Source organism: Ascaphus truei, chromosome 1 (assembly GCF_040206685.1).
Source record: "Ascaphus truei isolate aAscTru1 chromosome 1, aAscTru1.hap1, whole genome shotgun sequence".
NCBI lineage: Eukaryota > Metazoa > Chordata > Amphibia > Anura > Ascaphidae > Ascaphus > Ascaphus truei.
The window spans coordinates 85,955,379-85,983,145 of record NC_134483.1 but is presented as its reverse complement, the minus strand read 5'-3'; the positions used below and the strand labels follow the sequence as shown (position 1 = coordinate 85,983,145).

Sequence of the window (27,767 nt, the reverse complement as noted above, 5' to 3'; positions counted from 1 at the left end):
CAACTTATCCTGGGAGGTGATTTTAATATGGTACCAGACCCAGACATGGACAAGTCCACTCACCCAGAGCACCCACACCTCGCAATGACCTACAATGTAGCAAAGAAATTTAGACTGCTATTCAAAGAATTTGGTCTGTGGGATGCCTGGCGTGGCACAAATAAAGAACAGAGGGATTATTCTTTTTATTCGCCCCCGCATTATTCGTATTTGAGAATCGATAACATATTTGTATCCCCAAGTATCTTGGAAGTATTTGTCAATTCAGACACAGGGCCTATTTCGTGGTCAGACCCCACCCCCGTGGTGATCTTGTTCGATCACCCATTTGTTAGGACTCGATCATTCCATTGGAGCATGAACGTCTCACTATTAAATTACCCAGAGATTAGTACTCAAATTGGAGAGTCTACTTAAAAATTATTTCCATATTAATAACGGATCTGTAGAATCAACAGCAGTATTATGGGAGGCACATAAGGTCACAATCAGAGGACAGCTCATTTCAATAGCAACACATAGAAAGAGAATAAAAATAGAAAAACAAAAAACGGAAAAAATAGTAGTTCGAACACTCGCAAGAAAAATCCGGCGAGGATAAGTCTATAAAATGTTAAGTCAGGCAAAAGTAGAACTCAAGAGCTTGCAATTAGGAGGAGGTAAAGGAGGCCCTTAAGTGGACAAAACAGATGTATTATGATAAAGGAGATAGGACGGATCGTTTGCTGGCATATAAACTCAGAGGGATTAGGTAAAGAACTTTGGTCACTGCCATTAGAATGAAATAAGGAGAAGTGACATACAATCCCTCTAAAATAGCAGAGGAATTTGCTACATTCCATACGGACCTCTATAATCTAGATAACTCCTCCCCAAACTCTAAGATCCCGGACTTGTCCCAGACAGAGGATTATCTTAGAGAGTGCAACCTTCCAAAACTGACAGAGGAAGACCATAACATTTTAAAGGCAAAAATAACTCAGATAGAGCTAGCAAGGGCAGTTAGCTCATTGAAGCCGTCAAAGGCGCCCGGCCCAAATGGTTTCTCAAATTTGTATTATAAAAACTTTATAGAAATCCTACGACCATGTTTACTAGATTTAATAATTTTCTTAGCGGAAAACAAATCCCCTCACAGATGACTAAAGCCAATATAGTGGAGATTCCTTAAGAGGGTAAGGCCAATTTCACTGCTTAATACAGATCTGAAATGTATAGTAAAATCCTGGCTAACAGGTTGAACCCAATACAGCTCAACCCCGATATAGCGCGGTCCTCGGGGGCAACCCAATCCGACCGCGCTATAACCGGGGTCCCACTAATTAAAAAAAAAAAAATGGCTGCAGCGCACCCGATCGGGAGGAGAGTGGAGGAGGGGGAAAGAGGTGGAGTGAGGCGCCGGAAGGCCTACATGACCCTAGCAGCCACCATACTTCTCCCAGGATTCAGCTCAGCACCATCCAACCACCGATCCCGCACCAATCCCCCCACCGACCGACCCCCCCCCCCCAGCCTTGCGCCATTCCCTGCACCAATCCCCCAGCCTCACACCGATCCCGGCAAGCAGCCCCACAGCAGCTGACATTAAAGGTAGGGGCTTTAAGTGTGTGTGCAGTGCGAGTGTGCAGTGTGCTGAGAGAGTGTATGCCGTGTGCTGAGAGAGTGTATGCCGTGTGCTGAGAGAGTGTATGCCGTGTGCTGAGAGTGTATGCCGTGTGCTGTGAGTGTATGCCGTGTGCTGTGAGTGTATGCCGTGTGCTGTGAGTGTATGCCGTGTGCTGTGAGTGTATGCCGTGTGCTGTGAGTGTATGCCGTGTGCTGTGAGTGTATGCCGTGTGCTGTGAGTGTATGCCGTGTGCTGTGAGTGTGTGTGTGTGCAAAAAAAACAAAACACTTTGTTTGTTTTTTAATTCGGGGTCCACGCTCAAACCGCGTTATAGCGGATCGCGCTATAACAGGGTTGACCTGTACTTCCTAGGTGTCACGGGAGACCAGGCAAAATGCACCTTTATACCGGTATCTTATCATTGAGCATAGCCAATAAGGAAAATAAATTGTAATGTATTCCATAGAAACAGGCAAACACATTGAATTACAATAGACAGAAAAAGATACACTTACTGGGGGTCTGGGGCTGACAAACTGACTTTCCTAGTTGAAATAAAGTCTTTAAAACAGTCCAATGCTGAAGTGGGGACTTAGAAAACATATCGGTTTAAAAAATCCTGCAGCCTTCCTCCTTGCAATCGCAACAAGGCGTCTCTGGGCCCAGACCGACCCGTTCGTGCCCTTATGGCAAATTGGACTTCTGGAAACACATGGGAACACATAGGAACACATGGAACACCCAAGAAAGAACAACATCAAAGAGAGTTCTGGGGGGGCGATTATCCGTCTTATACACTTCGGGACAGGCAGTCCCACAGCTTGCCCTCCAACCAGTGGCGTGGGAATGTCATCCCTGGCCACTCACACACTTTGCCAGGTTTGTGAAAGCTGGCACCTTTGGCTTCAGAACAGTGAGAGAGCATGTGCACAAAACACCATCTTGCCCACTCGCTATTCAAAACCTCCCACCGGATCAATGCCACTAAGTCTGGGCTAGGCAACATGGACCCTTTGAGCTGAGGATGTCGGTGCTCCATTTAGCCCTCCTTGCTAACATATGGTTCAGTTCACACCTCTAGCATATCTGAGGCCTTAAAGTCCTGGCTTTCTCCCAGACGCATAGGCACCGAGCCTGGAAGCCATGACTTCGAAATCACACAGTTCATTTACAGGTTACCAGTACATATGCCTATTAAATATAATTCTTTAATAAAATATACCGTGTCCTGTCTTATGTGTGGTAAAATATATTAAAGTCTTTGTTCTGTTGTCAGGTTATGGAGCGAGAGTATAATTCACCTACCCTCACTAGCCTCATTCTTGGCACACATTAGAAAAATAACTATCAAAACTTTTACACACTGCAAACATGCTCAGCTTTATCACCTAGCTGGAGCACCCCCTGAACCCCTATACTCGGCTCAGGGTACCTGGGCATATATTTGGGTACCTCTGCTATACTGGGGAGCCCCTGCTATACTAAAAACTCTGTGTATACCTGCAGATATCATTTAACCCCTTCATACATTATTTACATTGTCTGGACGATGCTGCAGCAGGGATCTTGGCGGTAAGTTGCAAAACGCTTTTCATGGTAGGGTTTTGACCGGACCACTGCGCTTCAATGTAGCCGGGAATCTAACCTGAATCTGGGGTACATTTTTGGGGTCTCCAGTAACTTTGGAACCCTGCTAAATAGACGCAATCTGAAATAAGTTTCTCCCTCAAACCTACCCTGAAACTCACAGCCTTGAAATCTCCTGGTCCCAGCATCCCAGGAAAGGCAAAACACACAAAAATCTTTAATGTCGCAGTAATGCATTTAGGACATCTGGGTCCAAGAGCTGACACTCTAGGATCCCAACACACGGATAAGGGGTAACCAAGTGGACTTGACCTTTATTGATGAGCCTGGTTAACCCCTTCACTGTCACACTAGGTTAATCCATTATGACAAAGTGGGTTGTGTGAATGAATGCCAGGCATCGGACAACACAAGGAAAATTATGAATGTGATTGAACAGGTCCATAAATCCAAAGTGAAGGCAGTGTTGTCGAGTCTGGATGCAGACTCGACAACACTGCCTTCACTTTGGATTTATGGACCTGTTCAATCACATTCAAACACATTCAATCACATTCAATCACATTCATAATTTTCCTTGTGTTGTCCGCCCTCTGTGGATTCGGAGATCTATCAGGATATAAAGTCAATGTAGGAAAGTCGGAAGCGTTAAATCTAACGTTAACGGAAAGGGAGGTCGAGGTTCTCAAAGGCCACTTTGACTAAAAGTGGAAAAAGACCAATTTAATAAATCTGGGGATTCACCTCACTAGAGACTACAACTCTATATAAATATAACTATCCCAAACTTTTTTCTAAGATAAGAAAAGATTTACAAGCCTGGAATTCCCATTGGATCTCTTGAATAGGGCGTATTACTGCAGTTAAGATTAATATCTTACCTAGACTTCTGTACTATTTTCAGACATTACCAATATCTGCCCCGCATACAAATATAAAAAAAGAGATTCAAAATCGAGTTATGTAATTTATCTGGAATCAAACAGCCAAGAGTAGCCAGATCAATTATGTTGGAGTCTAAGGAAGGAGGCGGTATGGCAGTAGCAAATATTTAAAAATATTATATAGCCTCTCATTTGAGACAGATGGTGTACTAGCAGGCCTCAGGAGGGACTTATGCTTGGGTAGATTTGGAGAGCACACTAAGAATTCAATATAGAAGGGTAATGGGTGCTCCAACAGTCCTGGAATATAATCGTATCTTCATGAATAATAGATACAGATGTGGCTCAACTATGGAGTTGGTATACTACTAGGTGAGTGGATCAAATCACTGAGACATAAATCTCCTGAAGGCAACAGAAAAAAAATGATGCTGTACTGGCATACCCCGCATTAACGTACGCAATGGGACCGGAGCATGTATGTAAAGAGAAAATGTACTTAAAGTGAAGCACTCCCTTTATTCCCACTTATCCATGCATGTACTGTACTGCAATCGTCATATATGTGTATAACTGATGTAAATAATGCATTTGTAACAGGCTCTATAGTCTCCCCGCTTGCGCACAGCTTCGGTGCAGGTAGGGAGTTCAACTTTGCTGTTCAGGACGTGCTGACAGGCGCATATGTGAGCTGGCGTTTGACTATTGGACGATATGTACTTACTCGCGAGTGTACTTAAAGTGAGTGTCCTTAAAGCGGGGTATGCCTGTACTCACTTCGCTGCACCTCATTGGACATAACTGTACAACAAAGTCCACAACTCACCAAATATTGTAGTAATGATGACGATCCATAAATTGAAAAGTCTTTCAAAAGTCTTACCCACTCCTAGAGCCCACTGGATTCTTGGGGGCGTGTCCAGCCGCTGATTCAGTTCCAACGAGAGCAAAAAATATGCAAATAAATGCACAAAGCAGCGCACTGCCCAGGGACACAGGTGTATAAAAATAGAAAAAATAGAAAAAGCACCGTGTTGTGTGAAACGCGTTGGAGGGTTCACACCTTCTTGTTTGTCATGTGTGATAGACAATAAATATATTTTTTCTATTTTTATACACCTGTGTTTTGTGCATTTATTTGCATATTTGTTGCTCTCGTTGGAGCTCACTAAGAAGCCTGTTCGGTCTGCCTTCTTTGCTATGGTCGAGCCCAGGGGTTGGTACTGGGAGTCACTCTGACCCTATGGTAAATCGGATTCACCCTAAAAATTTGGCAGCTACCAAAAAAGAAGTATAAAGTTATGTCAAACCCTGTTTGGTAACCCAGGGTTTCTGCCGGGATTCCAGGGTCATGGTTTTGAAACCTGGAGACAGAGAGGGACCCTAGAGACGGGAGAGCTATTAGAAAAAGACAAGCTGATGTCTTTTGAGGAATTGATGAGAAAATATGGTCTACCTTCAATTGAGATGTTCAAATAAATTCAGGTCAGACATTTTGTTCAGCAGGGTTTTTATGGGGAGAAATTCCCCAGATACACACGATTCGAAGATCTGTGCAAAACAAAAAAATAGCAAAAGGGTCTGATCTCATCTCTATATCAGGGGTTAACCTCTCAAAAGGATATTCCGGACCATAAATATATGGATCAGTGGGCTCTGAACTTCCAGACTGAAATAACAAGAGAGAACTGGGAGGATATTTGGGACAATGCAGGTAAAACCTCTATATGTACAATAACGAAAGAGAATATTTACAAAATTCTGCTACGTTGGTATTACATCCCCAAAAGGTTAAAGCAAATGTTCCTGGAGTCTACTGATAGATGCTGGAGGGGTTGTGCGCATATAGGGGCTCTAGCCCATATTTGGGGATTCTGCCAAGCTATGCAGGCATATTGGAGGACAGTTCTGAAATTGATAGAAGATGTGACGGGGATCAAGATGCCGCTAGACCCAGTTTTAATTATCCAGGCTAGACCCATGGATGATGTGAACCACTATACATTTAAATTGATTACGCGTATCCTAACTGCGGCTAGATGCGCTGTAGCAGCAGCGTGGAAGAAAACACATCCGCCCTCCAGAAGAGAGATTATTAGAAGGGTTAATGAAGTCCAACTAATGGAGAGACTTGTCTCATTTCTGAATCATACCACAAGAACGTGTGAGAGTATGGAACCTTGGTATGTGGGATAAAGATATGATTTTAATAGAAAGGAGGATTTGGGAGTGAGGAGAATATATGTGGTTTATAAAATGACGTATGTGATTTTAATGAGACTGTTGATGATTAAAAAACTTACAGAACACCTACAAGCTCATATTGAACCCCCAAAATAACCACAACATATATATAAGAATATAAGTTTCACAGAGGAGTGCTACTGAGCATGGCAATATATATATTTAAAACCAAAGACATAACATAAAACACAGACAAAGCTCAGTGCACATCCAGTAAAACTTATACACGGTACAGTGCCTAAATATACATGTATAAATAACTAATAAATAAAATGGTCTTTTAGTTTAACATTTTGGCCAAATTGTTGTAAGCCCCTGAGCCAACGGCACGGCAGACCACGTTTCAAGGGTCCCTAACACTAATATAGATTCTTAATAACCTGTGCATTGCCAGGAAGAATGATTTATAATAAATCTGTCAAAATTAGTTGCAAAGTTCTAATTCTGATTGAAGCTTTTAATAACCTGTACATTACCAGGAAAAGCACTCTGTAATAGATTTGTCACAATCACATTGTATGCAAGCAAGTTCCCCTGAGAGTGGGAGATGCCATGGAGAGAGCTTTTATGTACACTGGTGACACACTTTATTCGAGCTCGGCTAGTCCCACGAATTCGGGTATACCCGGGTGTATTGAGGTTTGTGACTGTTTTCTGCCCGAGTGCATTGAGGTATTTTCTCAAGCAGGGATTGAAGCATTTTATTCCCGCTGGCTGCAATACTGCACAGTATATATATATATACTGCATTACAATTCATGAATTTATGCCATCTGGTAGACACGCGAAGCATTGCAGCCTATTAAATCCTAATCATTATCATTTAACAGATCAGCCGCCCGTGAGCCAGGCATGAACCCAGGCTGGGAAGGCAAACACAACGGGGCTTGTCAGAGGTGAGGAGCGGCGCATTCCAGGTATCTGCCAGGTACATACTGGGTATTTGCTCGAATAAAGTGTGTCGGTGCAGTATGTTTTATAATTCTTGTTCAGCTAGTCTTAGCTGATTAGAGGGTGGCAACCTCCTACCTAATTGAAGCTCACTCCCTCCCACATTTAAATGGTTAAAAGCTCACTCCATGGCATCTCCAACTTTCAGGGGAACTTGCCTGCTTACAGTGTGATTGTGACAAATCTATTACAGAGGGCTTTTCCTGGTAATGTACAGGTTATTAAAAGCTTCAATCAGACTTAGAACTTTGCAACTAATTTTGACAGATTTATTATAAATCATTCTTCCTGGCAATGCACAGGTTATTAAGAATCTATATTACTGTTAGGGACCCTTGAAACGTGGTCTGCCGTGCAGTTGGCTCAGGGGCTTACAAAATTTGGCCAAAATGTTAAACTAAAAGACCATTTTATTTATTAGTTATCTATACATGTATATTTAGGCACTGTACTGTTGATGATTGTAAGAATTGGTACAAAATGGTTACAAAATTGTTGTTTTCCACCCCCCCCCCCCCCATTTCCCCTTCTGTACCCTTCCCCATTTATATTTGAAAAATCTCAATAAAAATATAAGTTTAAAAAAAAAAGCGCCTTATAATGCACACGCACAAATATAAGCACTCCTCGGTAGGTGCATTAGATGTAATCATAACCTGAAAAAATGATCTGGTTTACTTTAAATAAACTAAGACGGCTAAATTTTACAAATCTGTTTTATGTATTCTCTGTATTAAATTATTTCTGTATTTTTGTGTGCTCAATTGTTAGGTTTTCAGGTCGCAGACCCTATGGATTCCCCTGGAGAATTAGGAATACTTTTTAATTTATGGATTACTTGTGTTTACAGTTCTGGAACAGAAGCTCTGTTTAGAAAACAATTGAAATCTGTGGGGTTCATTGGGATCAATATTGTTTTCAAATTTTGAGCAATGGTATGACAGATTTACTTGAAAACTGAAAAGCGTATCAGATTAGCTGACTAGTTTGTATTTAACAAGCACAATAAGAACAACATGGAATACGTCATGTTGATTAGAAAAGCGAAAGTCCAAAAATTCATGTTACCAAGGACCGTAAAAGTAACTATTACCATCCATATTCCAAAATTATTTCTAATACAATATTTGAGGCACTCTAAATGAGACCCTGACCAGGTTTACAAATGAGTTGTTGGCAACCTGAAGGAATGAACATTTTCTCCATTCAAGCATTTATTTATTTCCTGTAAATAAATACATTATGTGGACAAAATTAAAGTTCACATCAGTTTTGTACATTTCTATTAATATTTCTACGTTTTTAGTATTCCAGTAAGTAACTACACAATCTTCTCAGATTCACAAGCAACGTAATTGTTAGTCCAAGCAAATGAACCTGCCTTATTTTTATTACAATGTGTCAAATGACAAAGGTGGCAGAGACCACAGGAACAAGCAGTGTGTTACACATTTTTTGCAGGACTGTGCTGTCCACATACTCAGAAGGTTATTCAGAAGAGTATATGGATAGTCAGCAAACTGCATGTTTGCTCTAAGAGAATAATGGGGAAGCTGTGCCCCCGGAATCTCAACTCTAAATTCTCTTTCTTGTTCCCCCATAAGAGATGCCAACAATGTCGTCATATTTGTACTGCTGATGTCTTAAAATACATCAATGCTATAGAATCTTCTTTTTGGCAAGACGTTGGTCTTGTCCACAATGTGGGATACATGGTTACTTACGATAAATAATTTTCTTGTAGTCTCTCCATGAGAGTGCATTACCATAGGGCAATGGGTCACTCCTAGCTGGAGGTAGGACACAAACATTGGGTTGAAAATAGGTGTGGATAAAACAAGACCTCCTCTCCTATTCCTTCAGTTGAATGTTTAGCCAAGTTGAATAATTATTTTAGGAGAGAGAAATGAAAAGGAAAGAAAAAAAGACAGAATACTACTACTCCTGGCTGGAACCCAAGATGCACTGCTATGGAGTGACTAGGAGAAAATAATTTCTCTTTAGGAAAAATGTCTGTTTCTTTCGTCACCATGACAGTGCCTCATGACAGGGTAGCTCAAAGCCGTCCCAAGACAGAACAGGGAGGGAGATTATACCAAGATTGCTTGAAGGACTTTATGTCCAAAACTTGTTTCAGATGAAGCAGAGTTTCAATTTAGAATGTTTGGTGAACGTGTGTAATGAGGATCATGCACGCAGTTGCTCTGCACAGTTGATCTGATGATGCTTTAATGTCCATGACATTGCACTGGTAGAATCGCCTTTGAAGTTGGATTATCATGGTGTTTGAAGCTATAGAAGTCCAGAATAGTGCTCCTAATCCATGTGGCAATGTGGATTTGGTTGCTTCACTTCCAATCTTGTTGCCAGCAATATAACGGCCTGGTAATCCCCCGACTCACACAAGGAGTCAATCCCACATCAATGACTAGAGTCCCTGTTTACTGTTATCTAGGGGGTTACTGGGGAGGTTTTTAATAGTCAGCCAACCACAGGGCTAGCTCGTGTTTTTATTAAAAAAAAAAGAAATAAGAGGGAATCCAGAACGAAAGGGGTTAAAGATTACCATACCAAGGGTGCCGGTTTATCTGAGATTTAGGAAGGTCTCCTAGCATCAAGGACCTCATCCAGCAAATGGCAAAAGCTATATGAGACATCTCATGCACGCTCACTATATACACCACCTGTGACAGTTTGACACCTCAGTCAGGTGCTCCGTCAGGGGAACTACAGGGGACTGCTACATGTGAAAAAGGGGGTAGGGTATACAGTAAACCAAAAGCTGTATACTGTTGCAAATGCATTTTTTACTTATATTTAGCTCTAAAATGAAGGTACCTGATGTGGCAAAGAAACAGCAGGCTTATTGCTTATCTTTTATTTATTTTTTCTTCAACGGTAGTCTCTACCCGCAGAGCTCCTTACTAGCTGATGAAACATTTCTTATTGAGAAAGAACAAATTGGATGGATTTGAGGATTGATTTTTGAGGGATTTTTCATATCTCAAAAAGCCATTGATTTTCTGTGTGACGCATCCATGGACGTCATTTGTCTCACAGAGAACCTCAGTGTATGCAGTAATCGCTAGGAGGGCGCTGTAGTTTAAGCATTGGGCAGCAGACATCTTCCAAACGGAAGTTGGTATCTCTATCCTTAAGGCATTTACCCCTTTACAGAACTAGTAGTCCCCTACGAGGACTTATAACGGTGCTCATCTTTTTGGAGAAGCTTTGGATGACATCCTTCCCAACTCACAAACACAAGCGTCAATACCTGTCACAACAAAAAAAGGCATCCTTTCTGAAATCAGAAGATGTATTTTTCATTAGGCCAGAGCCTACAGACCAGGAAGGAGTTATGACAGAAACTGGGATGGGTAGACTTCATAGACCCAGCCCCTCTTCAGGGGTGACCCATATAAAGCTTCAGCTGAGACGGGTTGAAGAAGCAGAGCTCCTGAAGATTTGCAGGCCCCAGTTGGGAAGCGTGCACCTGTTGGGGGTAGACAGGCAGAGTTTTTCGGCCATTGGTCCATACTGCTGAGGATGCCATGCATGGATACGCTTAAGAATTTGTCAAGTCCAGACAGTCTCTTCAGGGAGTCTATCCTGCCAAGAGACCCGCACAAAGTGGTCGAATTAAGACACGCTATTCAAGATCTCTAGCTCAACTCTGTCATTCAACCAGTACCGCAAGATGAACGCGGTCAGGGCTTTTATTCATTAATACTTTTGGTTCCCAAATCATCAGGGGGGTACAGAGCAGAATTATACCTGAAAGGGGTCCATCTTTTTTTTTTATTGGAAATATATAATGAAGGATACAGAGTTGTCATGAGCACACGACAGAGGGGTACAGGAAATTTCCAATAAACATTTTGACCTATGGGGAAGGGGGAGGGGAAGGGGGGCAGACAGACGGACGGGGGAGAAGTAGGCGGGGGAAAGGGAGGGACAACTTGGACTTAGGCCAGCCCCGGGGGTCGGGACTCCAGCCACAGGTCCCAAGTATTTTGGAACTGCGGCAGTTTTTTATGGAGCATCGCTGTGAGTCTTTCCATAGTCATAACTGTGTTGATCCTTTTGATAACTGTGCCTCTAGTTGGGGCTTTTATTTGCTTCCAGGCCACTGGGGCTGAGCATCCGGCGGCTGTGAGAATCGAAGAGATCAGTCTGCCCATTGGCGTGGGGATGTTTTCAAAAGATTTGCCGAGCACAAAGGTCAGGGGGTCAAAGGGGATCTTTAGTCCTGTGGTCTCATGTATTAACTTTTGAGTCTCTGAATCTCTGGGCATGACCACCAAATGTGGGCCATGTCTCCCTTTTGACCACATCCCCTCCAGCACAGGTCAGGTGTGCCGGGGAAGATCTGGCTCAGCCTAGTCGGGGTCAGATACCAGTGGAATAGAATTTTGTATATATTTTCTTTAGTTACTGTACAAATAGAGGTTTTCGTTGCCGATTCCCAAACATCCTTCCAGTCGTCTGTATCAATTGTCAGATTTAAGTCCGCGGACCACTTTTGCATGTATTTATGGATTGGGGGATCCACTGTCAACTCCAACCCCCTGTAGATCTCGGAGATCAACCCCTTCTGGTAGCTGCTCTTGATACAAAGGGATTCGAATTTGGTTAGTGTGGGGAATTTAGCATTTTGGGTAAGCAAAAAGAAGAAGTGCCTAATTTGCAGGTATTTAAATAATTGGAGGTCTTGGCTCTGATATTTATCCCGGAGCTCCTGGAAGGTGAAGGGCTGTTCCTTCTTCAGCAGATCTGTAACCAGCCTAATGTTCAGGTCTTGAAATTGACCGAATTGTCTTTGTGAACACCCGGGTGGGAAATTCGGGTTTCCAAAGATGGGGGTAAGTTGAGAGGGGGGTGCCAACAGGCCATACTTCCCTTTATTTTTGAGCTATATGTCCCACGTACATCGTAGTAATACTTGATAACGTCAGGGACCCCAAGCCCTCCCTTTGTTTTGGGGGATAGCATTACCCATTTCGGGACCCTTGGTCTCCCGTTTTTCCAGATGAATTGGATGTTCTTTAGGACTGGAAGTGGAACGGCTATGTGGAGAGTTTGGAAGAGGTAGAGAAGTCTCAGTAGAATATTCATTTTTATTGAGACTATTCTTCCAAACCAGGAGATCTGGAGTTTGCTCCAAGACTCAATGTCTTTTTTAATCTGATCGAAAAGAGGGGGGAAATTGAACTGGTATAAGGACCTATATGAGTTTGAGATTTTAATCCCAAGATATTTAATATTGGTTGTACTCCATTTATATTTATAATTAAGTTGTAGCAGTTTCCACAACAGTTCAGGGAGAGTCAGGTCAAGAGCTTCTGACATCCATATTTACTTTGTAGTCTAAAATTGATCCGAATAGGTCTAGTAATTTTTGAAGGTTGGGGAGGGAGGTATGGGGGCTGGAGAGGGTCAGTATTACATCGTCGGCAAACAGAGAGATTTTGTACTCTGTTTTGGCAATCATAAACCCTTTTATACTTATTTCGTCTCTAATTTTAGCCGCTAGGGGGTCCATCTTTTTTTAAGGATTCGACCCTTACAAATTAATTCCTCAAGTCCAATTTCTTGGGATCCTATACAATATTCAACAAGTTATAGTGACCAACATCAACCATGAAGTTCACTCTTTAAGGATCAAACATTGATCCCGTCTACAGTTTATGCAACTCATTAGGCTGCGAAATTCAGTCATAGACGTGGTTCCATGGACCAAATTCCATCTCAGATGGTTACAGGTCAACGTGGGAGAAGAAAGTTTCCCACAACGCAACACAGAATTCCTCTGCTGGCATAGACAAAAAGTCTGCTATGGTGGGCCAAGGAGGAGAACATTCAAAAAGGCAGGTCCATGACTTCCTACACATGGAATCATTGATGCCAGTCTGACAGGATGAGGAGCTTTCTGTCAACTTACAGTATCAGTCCAGGGTCAGTGGTCACTAGGAGAGACGAGATTACCCAACAACATCCTGGAAAATTGCATAGTATTTTTCGTTATCCAGAGAATGAGCCCAGCCTTGAAGGACCTTCCAATCAGAGATTTGTATGACAATGTCAAAGCCTTAGCCTACATCAACTAAGAAGGGAGAACCCAAAGTATAGAATCACTGAGAGAATTCTGAAGGATGTGGATGTGGGCAGAACAAGCAGTACTGCATCTTTCAGCAGCCTACATATCAGGAGACCAAAATGTAAAGGCAGACTTCTTGAGCAGGCAAGCGGTTCTACCAGGAGAATGGGAGCTGTGTCCACAGGTATTCATGGCTATAGTACATAGATGGGGCCTTCCATAAATAGACCTGACGGCATCCAGAGCAAGCAAAAAGTTTGCTCACTTAAAAGTTTGCTCACTTTGGCTCCAGGTGGTCAGATCCCGAAGCCAAAGTTTGGCACACCGTGTCAGTCATATGGACATTCCCTCTCATATACATACATTTCCTCCCATTCCATTACTACAGATGGTGAAAACTAATAATCTGGCGACACGGCAAACACTATACTAATAGCGCCGTATGGGCAAGGGAACAGGCCACACCTTTTTATACCCATGTTAGAACTCTTGCCATACCCCACCTAAAAGGAGGAATTATATTCCAGCTGTTATGGCTATAGAGGATTTTAACAAAAATAAATATAGGTAGGTACATTTCCTTTTTTTTTCTATTCTTACAAAATACCATCAGCCATACAATGCAACATTATAAGTATCAACCTGTATCTTACCTTAGTGTTGGTAACTTTTCTAGGTGGCTCAGGATCTGAATCACTTTCTCCCTCAGACTCTGACATTGCTTCAGAAGAGTCTTCTTCTGGACAATCATCAGAAGATGACGAACAAGAATCTTCACTTTTTGGAGCTCTTACTTTCTTTTCATCTGCTGAGTCACTTAAAAAAAAAAAAAAAAAAAAACAAGTTTGGGCTGTGAAATGTCATGGTCGACATTAAAAAAAGCAACAATCTATTTATTGATGTAATCACTTCCATTCACTTGCATGGAAGTCACGGCAACGGTAACTGTGCATTACACTGCTTCTCACCACATCTGAGAAATGATGGGAGAGAATAGTTTTAGGAAGATTGCAAATTCATTTGACCAATTAAATTTGCATTCATTTTTCAATTCCTCATCTCTTGTTCTTTCCCCTGAAAATTGGTGCTCTGGCTTTCTAGAAAGCACTCAACTGCAATCATGAAGCCATCATGTTGGAAGTCTTAAACCCATTCAATAAAAAATTACAGTCATAATGTACTATTTTCACATAGTAAAACACTGCATATGTTCATTAAAGTTAGTTGTTAAACATGCTTATTTACAGATTACCTCAGATTGTTCATAGCCCAGATGATAACACACTAGAGTTCTGCAAAGTTTGGTGTTGGCCAGATCAGCCCTTTCTTGTTACACAAAAAAAGCAAGCTTGGTGTTCAAACATTACCTGCCTGATTTTGGCAAATAAAATAAATCACTGAAAAGCAACACATTTTAGACTGACTTATGAGAAGTTATTCACGATTTCAACAGACTGTTTATTAAAGTTGTCAAGACTTCGATCCCATTTTAAACCTTTACCAAGATCGGACTCAAATGTTGACACTAATGTTGATATAGCGAGTGCACATATGGCTCAATTAACTGTAGCCCCCCTCCTAGGGGACTACTAGTTCTGTAAAGGGGTTAATGCCTTAAGGAGTTAACTGGGTGGTATTACTCAGGGTTTGCCCCTGCCCTTTATACCCCATGACCCGTGATGTCATGATAGGGAGCATAGAGGGTATATATAACTGCACCCTATGTTCTAGAAGCAGGTTCTTGCCGAGTCCTGTAAATAGGTTTTTTTTTGTATAGGAGTGTGTATTAAGATGTGTCCTGTCGCCTATCATTTTGAAGTAAGGAAACGTGCCCCCATCTAAGTAAGCACCAGCAGTACGTGACTAGGATCGTTGTCGCTATTGATAATGATGCAGCATGCTCTTCATAAGAGTTCTTAGCATAGTAACTCCAGAGTATGTTTGGACCGGCACAACCGGAAGGTTCCCTGCACATTCCTGATCAAATAGGTATGGAGGAAGTATGCAATACATAATAGCGGGTTGTGAATCCAGGAACCCAAAATGTATGCCTGAAAAGCCCATTCGAAAATTATGTATGAAGTAAAATTGCTGAAATGAAGATACTGTTGATATTACTGAAATTGACTGTCGGGGTCTCTGGAGCAGGATTGAATGCAATGTTTTGTTTCCGTTTTGTCTGTTATGTTTTCAGTCTCCATTTTGTGTGTAAGAGTGAGTGCCTGTTTGAATGTGTTTTGCTCAGTAGATTTACGACTGTCTGAAGTAACGCCCACATTCCTGTAACACGATGTATCTGGTTCCTATACAGAGCTGTTTTAATCTAGTTTTAACCAGGTGTTAATGATCTGTAAAATGATTAGTTTAAGAATTAAAGAGTGGTTAGTATTATCTGCCTGATAACACATTTTAGACAAAGGAAATTAAATGTATAAAAAGGCCTGCTTGGACACTCCCTAGCCAGAGTCTAATTGACTTTTGTGGGTATGATCATACTCTGTGCTTTACTGTGGAATAAACTACTCACGGTACTATCAACAAACCCCGTTTGTGAGTTTGCAAACAACAACAGTATGTATGTATGCATGCCTTTATTAATATAGCGCCAATAATGTACATAGCGCTTCACAATAGAAATACATGTGACAATCATATAAATAACAAATAATACAAATAACAGATCATTGGAATAAGTGCTTCAGACTTAAAAACATTTAGGATGAGGAGTCCCTGCTCTGAAGAGCTTGCAATCTAATTGGTAAGTAGAAAGGACATATAGAGACAGTAGGTGGGCATTCTAGTAAGTGCGCCTGCAAGGGGCCAAGCTTTATATATCAGGTGTATAGTATTAGCCGCGTAGCTACTCATATGCTTCGTTAAGCAGGTGTGTTTTAAGGTAGGTCTTAAAGATGGATAGAGGGGGCTAGCCGGGTATTGAGGGGAAGGGCATTCCAGAGGTGTGGGGCAGTCAGCGAGAAAGGTTTAAGGTGGGAGAGGGCTTTAGATACAAAGGGGGTAGAGATAAGACATCCTTGAGTGGAACGCAAGAGTCGGGATGATGCATAGCGAGAAATTAGGGCTGGAATGTAAGGAGGGACAGAAGAGTGTAAAGCTTTAAAAGTGAGGAGAATTGAGTGAGTGATATGGGATTTGATAGGAAGCCAGGAGAGGAATTTCAGCAGTGGAGACACCGAGACAAATTTAGGAAAGAGTAGAGTGATTCTGGCAGCAGCGTTTAGGATAGATTGTAAAGGAGACAGGTGAGAAGCAGGAAGGCCGGACAGCAGGAGGTTACAGAAATCGAGATGGGAGAGAATGCGGGCCTGTGTCAGAGTTTTAGCAGTCGAGCGACAAAGGAAAGGGCTTTTCTTAGTAATATTGTGGAGGAAAAAGCAACAGGTTTTTAGATACGTTTTGAATGTGAGAAGAGAACGGGCGTGAGGAGTTGAGTGTGGCCCCTAGGCAGTGTGCTTGCGCTACTTTGTGTATGGCAGAACTTCCAACAGTAATGTGGAAGGAGGAAGTGGGGCCAGGTTTGGGATGAAATAGGAGGAGCTCTGTTTTTGACATGTTGAGTTTAAAATTGGTGGTGGAGCATTATTAACTATGCAAGAGATTGCCAATTTGGCCTTTACTATGGGCCCTCAAGTTAAGTACCTCCCCAGCGTAGGAGTGAGAGCAAGTGGGGGGTGAGGTATCGATATATATTGTTTCCCATGAGTTTGTCAAGTAACCAGTATGTCAATATCTGTGGAGCATTATTGTCAAATGAAGCACCTTTTTATTTCTGGCACCCATTTTTTTCTTTCTGCTTATTCAAGCCCAGCCTGCACCTACCCAGCACACTGCAGAAGCCTGAGAGACTGAGAACAGCCAATGTGTACAGTTAATCTGATGTGACCTCCGTTAAAGCCGGGTAAGGAGGGTTAGATAGCTGTAGACAACATTCAAAGATTTAAAAAACAACAACTTTTTGTCTTATCAAGTATGACAAATTACATTTTCAGAGCAGCTTCACCTCTTCCAGCTGAGCCCTGCAGAAATGTTGGTAGCTTTAAGTCTTTTTAATCAATTACCATAACCGTTAAGAGTATCTTCCTGTTACAGAACTCTACACAATATTATACTGTACTGTGAACAAATGACTATTCTGCAACCATGTATTACTTCAGCAATAATCCCAGAAGAACAGGGCATTACTGGTCAATAGTGCCCTGGCTGGAAGAGTTGAAGGCCTGAGGCGAAGCCGAGGGACTTTAACCCAGCCAGGGCATTATTGGCCAGTAATGCCCTGTTCTGAGGGGATTATTACTATTATAGGCTAAATGTAGGACTTTTTCATAAATAGACACTTTTGTATTGTGTTATTAAAATAAAATGGTAAATACATTAAACCACCTCTATATACGCTTACACTGCAGCTATCTATATCCACACACTGCCGCCCCCTCTGTGTGTACACACAGAGGCAGCTCTACAGACACAAAAACTGCTGCTATAAAATCTCTGTAACAACATCCAAGCTCTGCTGCTGCTGCTGTTACACACACACATACAAAACAGTACCACACACTGCTACACACACAAACTCTGCAGCTACACACACACACAAGATGCAGCAGACACACACAATGCAGTAGCAGACACACACACACTAGATAGAAACTGCAGTTACAAACAAACTCTGCAGACAGACACTTACTTTGCAGCTACAAATACACTCTCACCCTCCTCAATTCAACAGTGTGTGTTAATGGAGGGAGGGTGAGGAGTCACTGCCTTGCTGCTCCTTCCTGACCAATCCACTACCGCCTCAGAGCTGTTCTTATAAAAGAAAAATCTGATTGGCTAGAAATAAACCCTTTGCAAGTTGCCCAAAATTTCGGGCATTACTGAATGAATAATGCCCGAAATTTTAACCAATCAGAGAGCAGGGATTTTAATAATGCCTGGAATTTTACAGCTTTAGCCTATAATAACCTATAATCTCCTGGGCTAGGTAGTTCCTTGCATTTGTTCGGATGTACTGCGATATTACTCCTGTATTGCATACTGTATGTTGCCCCCTATAAATGGTTGCTGGCATTGCAAATCCTATTACATAGAAAAAACATAATATTATTTTGTCTGGGCAAATAGCTACTTGTCTTTAATATTGTAAACTAAGCTGATGTTTGGAAAGAACTTCAGCTGGTCATTCAAAATCTGTCACATTTTATAGTGTAGCATCATGAAGAGTTGAAATTATTTTGAATTCTGGTTTTATTCTATTTTTTGAGTTTCTGTGATCATAGGAACTATAAAAATAACACCAACACTAAGTTGCAGACATCCTGAAGCTTACAAATTTCACTGTCAATCACAATTGACTAAAATACATTTTAATCCTTACACCTCTAGTATTCAGTTAAACCAACAATTTGCCAAGTAACTTCGAAGAACACTGGAGACAAACACATATCTCTCTGTAAGTTTCAATAAAAGACATGTTCAGTTACAGAAATGCAACTTGTCACTATAATAAACCTGTTAGGTAACATCATCTTACACATATGCCACTGCATTATCTTACCTATGTGTCTCATACATGAAATGACATTTTTCAGTTTGCTTGTTTTAAAATGAATTTTACAACTATTGTAATAAAAAGGTTTTAAGGTAAAAGTACTTTATTAATCATCACTCCGAGCTAATGGATAATTGTTGTTTACCCTACTGCTTAGAGTTTCAGATGTTAATCTAATGAAAAGAATTTACTGGTAAGTAGCTTTTTAGCTTTGCAATGATGAAAAGCCTGTATTAATTTAACCTACAGATTTCATTTGTTCTGAGCAGGAGAAACAATATAAATCACTTTTAAAATCATTAAATTCTGACTTAAATTAATAAAGTCATAATTAGGGCATTATGCTGTGTTTGTTATGGAAGTGGCAGGGCGAGTTGCTTTAATTACTGTCTGTAATAAAAGGAGCAGAGTGCGTACTATGCCCCAATCAGGGCTGTCAGCCACGACTGAGCTAAACTGCAAACTCATCAACTGAGCTGGCAGCGGGTTACAGAGCAAAGGGTGATCATGTCTGCAGAGGCCACTTGCTGACAGTAGTGAAAGGAACAGATCTAGTGCAATCCAAGGTATTAGCACCAATTATTAAAAAAATGTAATGATGCTTAAATACTTTATAATGCTGTGATAGGTAAAATATTTAAACTTAAATTTAGTATGTCTCCCTTCACAGCCTTTGCTTCTACTATTTGGGCCATAATCATTTTAACATAACATGATTTAGAAAAATCCCTCGTCTAATGACAACATCGGGAAGAACTTAATTTTAGATCTCAGCAAATTTGCTGCAAAAGGTGATGAAGTGTTTCCCCTATCCTGCCGCATTGGTTATTTCGTTTCAAGGTTACATTGAATTTCAGAATCCTGGAAACTAATTGGGGATTACCCACCTGATTGATTATTGATGCATGCTAAAACAACTGTACAGCTAGAGAGACCATTACCTAAAAATAAATGTCCTTGAGTAAATGAACATATTTACCTGTCCTCGTTACTTTTATTTCTCGTTTTTACAGTTCTTTCATCATTTGATTCACTGTCACTCTCTTCTTCACTGGAAGAGCTGGAGTTGCTATCCTCACTGCTGCTTTTCTCCTTATCGCCGTCTTCTTCACTTTCACCCTCTGATTCATTTTCTAACACATAAAACAGCATTATATCCATCTGTGCAGCAGTGATATAAATCGTTTGACATAGATGTCAAAGTGTTACAGGCTAACAGACCTCATGAAAGGGCAGCATCTTAAAAAATAATATATAAATGTCGCAAAGCCACCAGCATTCTACTAATGTATTAAAACGCTTTGTTTAATAATGTAACAAAATCTATAAGAGCTACAAATTCATTATTATGACTGATAACACAACATTGTCTGATTGGAAGTAAAAAATGGCTGTACACAAAATTGATCAATACATATAAAACTACAATAAAATGGAGGATAAATGCTCATTGATCACAAGATTCATAGATTTTACTGTTCAGGGTTTGGTTTCTAAGCACATTTGAGAATTGAAAATCTAAACACAGACTGCAAAAAGGCAAATTTTATTTGTGTGTTAGAGCTCTGAGGAAACTTGAAATGCTGCGTTTATCTTTCATACAGTATGGTCTCTTGTAAACAGCCGCAGTTAGAGCAGTACAAAATAGTCCCGCTTACAGAACTACTGTATTTAGCTATAATTTCATAGTAAGTGTAAATGTATACCTGTGTTTTATAGCACAATATCGTTAACTAGAATAAATATAGGTACTGTATGGTCAAACAACAAAGGGGATACCGCTCAACCTAACTATAATGTGGGGCGAGCAGGTGCACTGGGGACAGACAATACTGCATAAAACAAATGAACCTGTAGTCAAAGGAGAATCCACCAAGGTGGAGAGACAGCAAGGAGGTCCCAATGGCATAGTCCCCATTCTTTTATACTACTACAGTATTAATAAATTGTATTTTAATATTGATTCATTAGCCCATACAAACTTTGGGATTCTTATTCACCTATATTGACTGAGGGCCATTTCAATACTGCCTGTAGGTATAGCCACATTGTATGATTTTTCTCCCAGATATATTTCTGTAGGGAGCATTGAGTGCATGCCATTGGGACCTCTCTGCTGTCTCTCCACCTAGGTGGTTTCCCCTTTGACTACAGGTTATTTTGTTCTATGTAGGAATGGTCAATCAAACCCAAACCTGATGTGTACACTAGAGTACTTTGTTTCCAAATTTTCCCCATCACATCACCATGCTTTTTTGCCTTATGGTACAGCTGAAGACTGCTTTTTACTACTACCTCATAATAACTAGGTTTTAAAACAAAGCTATGTAAAAGCTAAGGTTATTCTTCATATATTTATAAAAAAACAAAAAATAAATTAAAAAAAACTTTAATTTAATTCTATTGACTTTTATAAATACATTAAAAACATTTTTAATTTGATCAATGTGTGTGAAGTGTGAAATGGAAGTTAATGTATTGGAATTTTGTGGATTTACCACTGCTTCCTGCAGATGCCTCCTCCTCGTAAAATGCCTCAGTGGGTTTCTTTTTTTTTTGCTTTCCTGTTGATGTTTCCCATCCTTCTATCTACAAAGCAAGTAAAAAAAAACAGATTCTTTAAATATCTATATTAAAGGTAGTTCAACATAGTCGGTTATACACTGTATAATTAAAGGGAAAAAAATAATTACTCCATTTTTCACCCTGGTCCCATGGCTCAATGTGACATTATTTAAAAAAAAAAAAAATCAGATACTTATGTCAAAACATTTTCTTCAGGTCTTATTACAGATGGCAACATAACCTTTTAGCCAGAAAGTGTACCTAAATTCCTTTTTCCGCTCATAATTTTTTTAATTCAATACTTGTAGTATTTCTTAATATGATAGACTGTCCTCTCATAGAAATATCTTGCATGCATAAATAAATTCACTCAGTTCTGTGGAGAGTGAAAACCTGCACCATATTGTCTCCAAGGATTTCTCATCTGATCTATTAAACCTGTATGTGTGCTAATTTAGAGAACTGTAAATTCTACATCACACTAAGTATGTTTGTGACATATGCATATATAAAGTATAATACCGCTGCAAAAATGTCATTTCAAGCAAGCAGAATCAAAAAATAAAAAGCTTATTTTGTGCTTATTAAGATAATAGGTTTAAGGTCTCATGAAAGGGCTAAGTGCCCTGAAACGTTACCATGGATGTACCTGCTCTGATTATGTTAATAAACACAGAGTAAGCTTTTAACTTTTTGATTCCTGTTTGCCGCCTTTAAACTACATTTTTGGATCCAGCTTTGGGACGTCAGGATCAGCGGAGGTTGTGCTAAATACGTTATACAAAAGATTCGAGAGTACTGGTCTGCCATTTGTGTTATATTGCCTGGTATTGTTATCCATGTAATATTGTGCAATCAATGTGTTTCTTTACTGAGGAATATCATAAGAATAAATTACTTTGTTTATTTCTTACAGATGCAGAATCATAGCCAATTAATGTCACTGCACATTTTCAAAGCAGATTCTGATGCCTCGTGTGAATATTGATTACTTTTCCCAAAAGGTCAGGTAAAAATGTTTTATTATCTATAATTATCAAGTTTTCATGAAGTCCAATATTTCTGTTACTTCCTATAAGAAAAACAACTGAGGCGTCAAAATTATAGTCAATAATGTAGCAACCATGCCTCAATATCATTGCAGCATAACTTTATCATTAACCTTTACAATTACTATTACCTACACTAAATTATACCGCCAATAACTCGCAAGTAAAGCAACTTATAGAAGCGCTCAAATAAATATTTTTAGGAAAAGTATAATTTGGAATTAAGTTATTGGTCTGCCATTTGTAACCTTGAGCTGTCACATATACAACGATAGAAATCCACTTGATTTTCACATTCATCAACAAATCTCATATTCAGGGCTCAATATATCCACTAATCTAGGATGAGTAGAAAACTGGAGATACGTGTTGCTGAAAAGACGGCTGAACCACATTTGCATAGCGCTATGCAAAGCATTGTTGGGCGCGGCGTCAGGAATCAGATCAGTGATGGACAAATCTACTTCTGATGCTTTTCTTCCGCAGCTGATGTCTTTCATACGCTGGCCCCAAAGTGGTTGAGCTCCCCCTCCCCCCCATGGTGGACTGGTGCATGGAAGTTACATGTTGAGCCCTGTTCATATTATTGTTCTGCAAATAATTGATATACTGTATTGAAGATACAGAATGAGCATGTATGAGCGAGATTAAATGTAGTAAAATGTGGATGGTTCCCAACTAGAAAAATAAAAGTACAAAGAAAAAGCTCAGTTATGCAATCTTGTTGTCTAAGTCTTTATGTCTCCAAATATCTAGGTCAGTGTTGCCATCTGCAGCCCCCCAAAAGATTCACGTTATTGATCTTTTAGATTTGGGATTTTAACCATTTCTTTTTTTAGATTTAGTTAATAAATGTCTTCAAAATACATACAACCAAAATAGTGATAAAAAAATAACATACCGACTCAATAACTTCAACATTACGGACAGAGGGATCAGGTGCTACCTCGGGCCACTTTGATAACTCTAGGTAACCAGCGGCTTTGGTGTTAAGAGTGTGAGACAGAGTGCCAAGCTGGAAACGATCTCGATCTATTAAGATAGAGGGAAAAAGAAATGAAGAGCGAGTTGAATGAAATACAAAAACATGAGCTTTGTATCACAAAGAGTCACCACAATCAAGACTAGAGATAATTGCCGTTACATTAGCTCAAATGTCACAGAATAAATATAAACTAGGAAACTCTCCATAGGTCAAAAAGATGATTTCAATCCATAGATTACGATAATCTCTTCCATAATGGTCAATAAAAAAGCTAATCAGTCAGTGTGTTTAAAGGTGTTGCACTGAAATGTAGCTTCTCTAAAAATTACTTTACTGTGAATATTAAGAATGACAGCACAGTTAAACAATCCATATACATGTCTTGGCACAAACTCATTCAGAATTTTAATAGTTCTTGTTCTGCAAAACTGAGCACCATTATAGCAAAAATAAGCGATGAAACTACATAAGAGCGAAACCACTAAACAAACAAAAATAGAAACTTACATTATTTTGTGTTTACACAAAGCTTCATAATTACGTTTACCTTCATTAAAATACTAATGTTTTTAGTATTAGGAATAAGCTCTATATCTACAATTCCCCCCACACTGGCCATAAATATACTTTACACAGAGATCACACTGAGTTACTTCTCAGCATACAAACCCTGGACTACGAAAGAGGGGTAATGTGTCTCCACTGCACACACACCCTCCCCCCCCCGCGCCACCCGTAGCCACAATCCAGACATGATTAACTATAATCTCTCGTTAAAAGGTTTAGAAAAACTGTACTCATTGTGGGTTTCAGCAATTTATGCTCCGGTGCTGTTCAGAAGTGAGGAGCAATCCAAACATTTTACGTACAATGTTATGTGGTAGAGGGGGTTCCAACGTGCTCAATACGCATCATGTAGACAAAGACATGTTTAAGAATATATTTTTATTTTGCGTCGAAACCCCCTCTAATACATAATCTCCCCCCATTTGATGACTGCCCCAAACTGAATGTAAACGTTTTTGCCTCATTCAGTGCCATCTATTCCTTGTAAATAATTTGCAACACATTCTTCAATATTTAGGTCCTCACTTCATGTTACAATAACAGTGATATTTATATAAATGTTTGGTATTTAAGGAGACACAGGGTGCCCTTGAGTGCTTTATAGTCTCAATGGGATCCACACCCTAATGGTAAACAAAAACCATGGAAGGCTTAATATACCAGTGCAGTAATTTAGATTAGGCGGGCTGTATGTGGATATCTACAACAGTATCAGTACATAAAAAGCTGTGAATTATATCTGTACCTTTAAATGGAGATTCAAGTACTGGAGCAGGTTTCTGTGCCAAAAATATTCTTCTGGCATATTTGCTTAAAGCTCCACTCTTATCATTTGGAACAATAAGCTGTTTTACAAATCGTGTGCGGTCTCTAATATCGTAATTTTGATCATATTTGCTGAGATTTAATATGTACTGAGTAAGCAATTTTGTCTGTGGGGAGAAAAAAAAATAGTAACAAGACAACTCAAGTTATTTATGATTATTGATAACTTTCGGTAAACATATTTAAAGGGGTAATAAAAATGAATAGTCAAGACAAACAAATGTTTTTCCATTGGGAATAAGCATTTCTGAAGCTACAAATGGATTTCTGAAGCCAAACCACATGTCCTCTTCTGTACTGGGAGGTGAATGCTAAGTACTGAAAAGCAGCCATGTGCTAGATTATTAAATTGCTGAAGTGGAAAGAAAGGCATCATTAAAAAATAATCATATATGGCAAACCCACTGAAGGGTCTACGTGAGGATAATGAATGTGGAAATACAACTAAAAACATGGCACTCAAAACTTAATCGGAAAAATATGCAGGACATCAAAACATCAGAGAGTATTAGGGGGCTGGCAAACTGTTTCTGCTGAGGTGTGTTTTATGAAGAGATACTGTCCCTGGCATAAGCAGTGTCCGCACTCTGACTGCACTCAGTTACTTTGCTCTGAATTATGACCCATTAAAGGAGACACATGAATCACTGAACTGGATTACTGCAAATTATTTGCAGTGCATTTAGCGATTACATTTTCATAAAAGCAAGCTGCTGATGCCCTCTAAAAACCAGGATAAAAGACTGCTTTATAGCCTCTGGTAATATTGTTCATTTATTTATTTATGTAAGGTAACCGTTTATTTGATCGTAGCTTTTCCATCACTTCCTAATTCAGCAGCTGAATATGCTACATTAAAAATACATTGAGATAATTTTAATAATAATCATCATATGAAACCCCAATTTTACCACTATGTTTGAGGTGACATACAACTGAAATTCATAAATGTTAAACAATAGTTTTAAGATATTCTGCTGGTAACTATGTACATAAAGCAAAAATATAGACAAGTACGTTGGCTAACAAAATCACAGTGAAATGTGGTTATCTAAACTAATGAAGTAAGCTTATAGACACGTTGTGTACTGAACCGAAAAATAAAAAAATACCCTGAGCAATCTTAAGAATGACTTGTAATGACGTTGGATAATATATTTCAGAAGACTTTGGACCTTTAATGTTTTAATAATTTTAGCTCAAGGGCATATTATTGTATTCCACTTTCTTTCCTGTACTGCAAGAGACCTTTTGTACTAAAATACCCAATTGGTTATTATGCTCTAGAGCTGCATGTGTTAATTGAAAGAAAATGTTTTAACATTCGTAAAACTATTAGCAGAACAAAATAGACAGACTTCTGTGGGGAAAAACAAAATAAAAGAAAACAAAAAAGGACTACGTGAAGAACTGGAGCAAGGGTTAAAATCTGTAGGGTCCAAAGCGGGCGTTCAGTCCGTTTTCAGGTAAAAATCCCCATTGAAGTATATGGGGTTGTTCAACCGAATACAGCCGCTTCGGACTATAGAGAATCTATCCCTAATGTAGGTATTTATAAGCTTTTACCTGTTTGGAGTTTGTCAAGTACAGTTTTGCTGCCAGGTTTAAGATCTGCAATTTCACAAGATCATCTTCACTAATGAAGCTCTTTGCCATCTTTCTCAAGACATCAGGTGCAATCTTGGGAACTCGTTCACAGTACTCCCCAATAAGCCACAGAATATTGGCTCTTGCCAAGGGAACCTAAATATAAAAAGATTACTTTATGCAAATGTCCCCACTCTATACATAATCAAATTTGTCTGATACTGTAATACGTAAAGAATACAAAGTCATATTGTCATTTCACAATCCTACTTTTTAGAATGCTAAAAACCCTATCCTTCAATTATTATAATGTCCATATTGTATATCCAGATTTCTATGCTCATGAGTATGATGCCGCATTTCTTAATTCAAAGTATAAAAAAAATATATATATATACAATATACCCCACCTGAAAAAAATAAACATGCTGTGCTTTATACTACTGTTGAGTTTCACTAGAAAATTCAGGGTGAAAGCCCACTTCTCCAAAAGAAAACTATATAACTATATAACTATATAACTATATATATATATACACACACACACACACACGCACACACACACGCACACACGCACACACGCACACACGCACACACGCACGTAGACGTATCAGTACCGTGTTAGCCGAGCTTCAATAATCAAAAAATAAATAGATGATACCGTTCTGTGGCTAACGAAATGCTTTTATTTGTGCGAACTTTCGAGATACACTGATCTTAGATCAGTGTATCTCGAAAGCTCGCACAAATAAAAGCATTTCGTTAGCCACAGAACGGTATCATCTATTTATTTTTTGATACAGATTACATTCCAAGAGACACTGTTTTTAAGTATTCCCTTTGCTTGCTTCATTCATTGTAACATCGCCGGAAGAAGAGATCAGTGTATCTCGAAAGCTCCCACAAATAAAAGCATTTTGTTAGCCACAGAACGGTATCATCTATTTATTTTTTGATTATATATCTATATATATATATATATATATATATATACACAGTGTTCGACAAATCACCCAAAAATCTACTCGCCACCCAGTCCCGCCCCGCCCCCAACCCCGCCCCGCCCCCAACCCCCGCCCCGCCCCGCCCCCAACCCCGCCCCCAACCCCGCCCCCAACCCCGCCCCGCCCCCAACCCCGCCCCCAACCCCCGCCCCGCCCCCAACCCGCCCCGCCCCCAACCCCCGCCCCCAACCCCGCCCCGCCCCCAACCCCGCCCCGCCCCCAACCCCGCCCCGCCCCGCCCCGCCCCGCC

At 40.0% G+C, this 27,767-nt stretch overlaps 1 protein-coding gene across 8 annotated transcripts in view; it reads right to left on the bottom strand.

The window, feature by feature from the left end:
• AP3B1 (adaptor related protein complex 3 subunit beta 1) overlaps window positions 1-27,767 on the bottom strand; it is a 285,331-nt gene that overhangs the window by 124,714 nt on the left and 132,850 nt on the right. For all 8 annotated transcript variants that reach the window (XR_012799929.1, XM_075591004.1, XM_075591033.1 and 5 more), the window contains 6 exons: window positions 26,493-26,669; window positions 24,847-25,033; window positions 23,451-23,581; window positions 21,434-21,524; window positions 19,915-20,068; window positions 14,023-14,185 (listed from right to left, as the gene is read on the bottom strand). Coding sequence is in view for 7 of the 8 variants with exons in the window: in XM_075591004.1 (XP_075447119.1) it covers window positions 14,023-14,185; window positions 19,915-20,068; window positions 21,434-21,524; window positions 23,451-23,581; window positions 24,847-25,033; window positions 26,493-26,669 (903 nt within the window). In the remaining variant the exon portion in view is untranslated. The remainder of the gene's footprint in view (window positions 1-14,022; window positions 14,186-19,914; window positions 20,069-21,433; window positions 21,525-23,450; window positions 23,582-24,846; window positions 25,034-26,492; window positions 26,670-27,767) is intronic.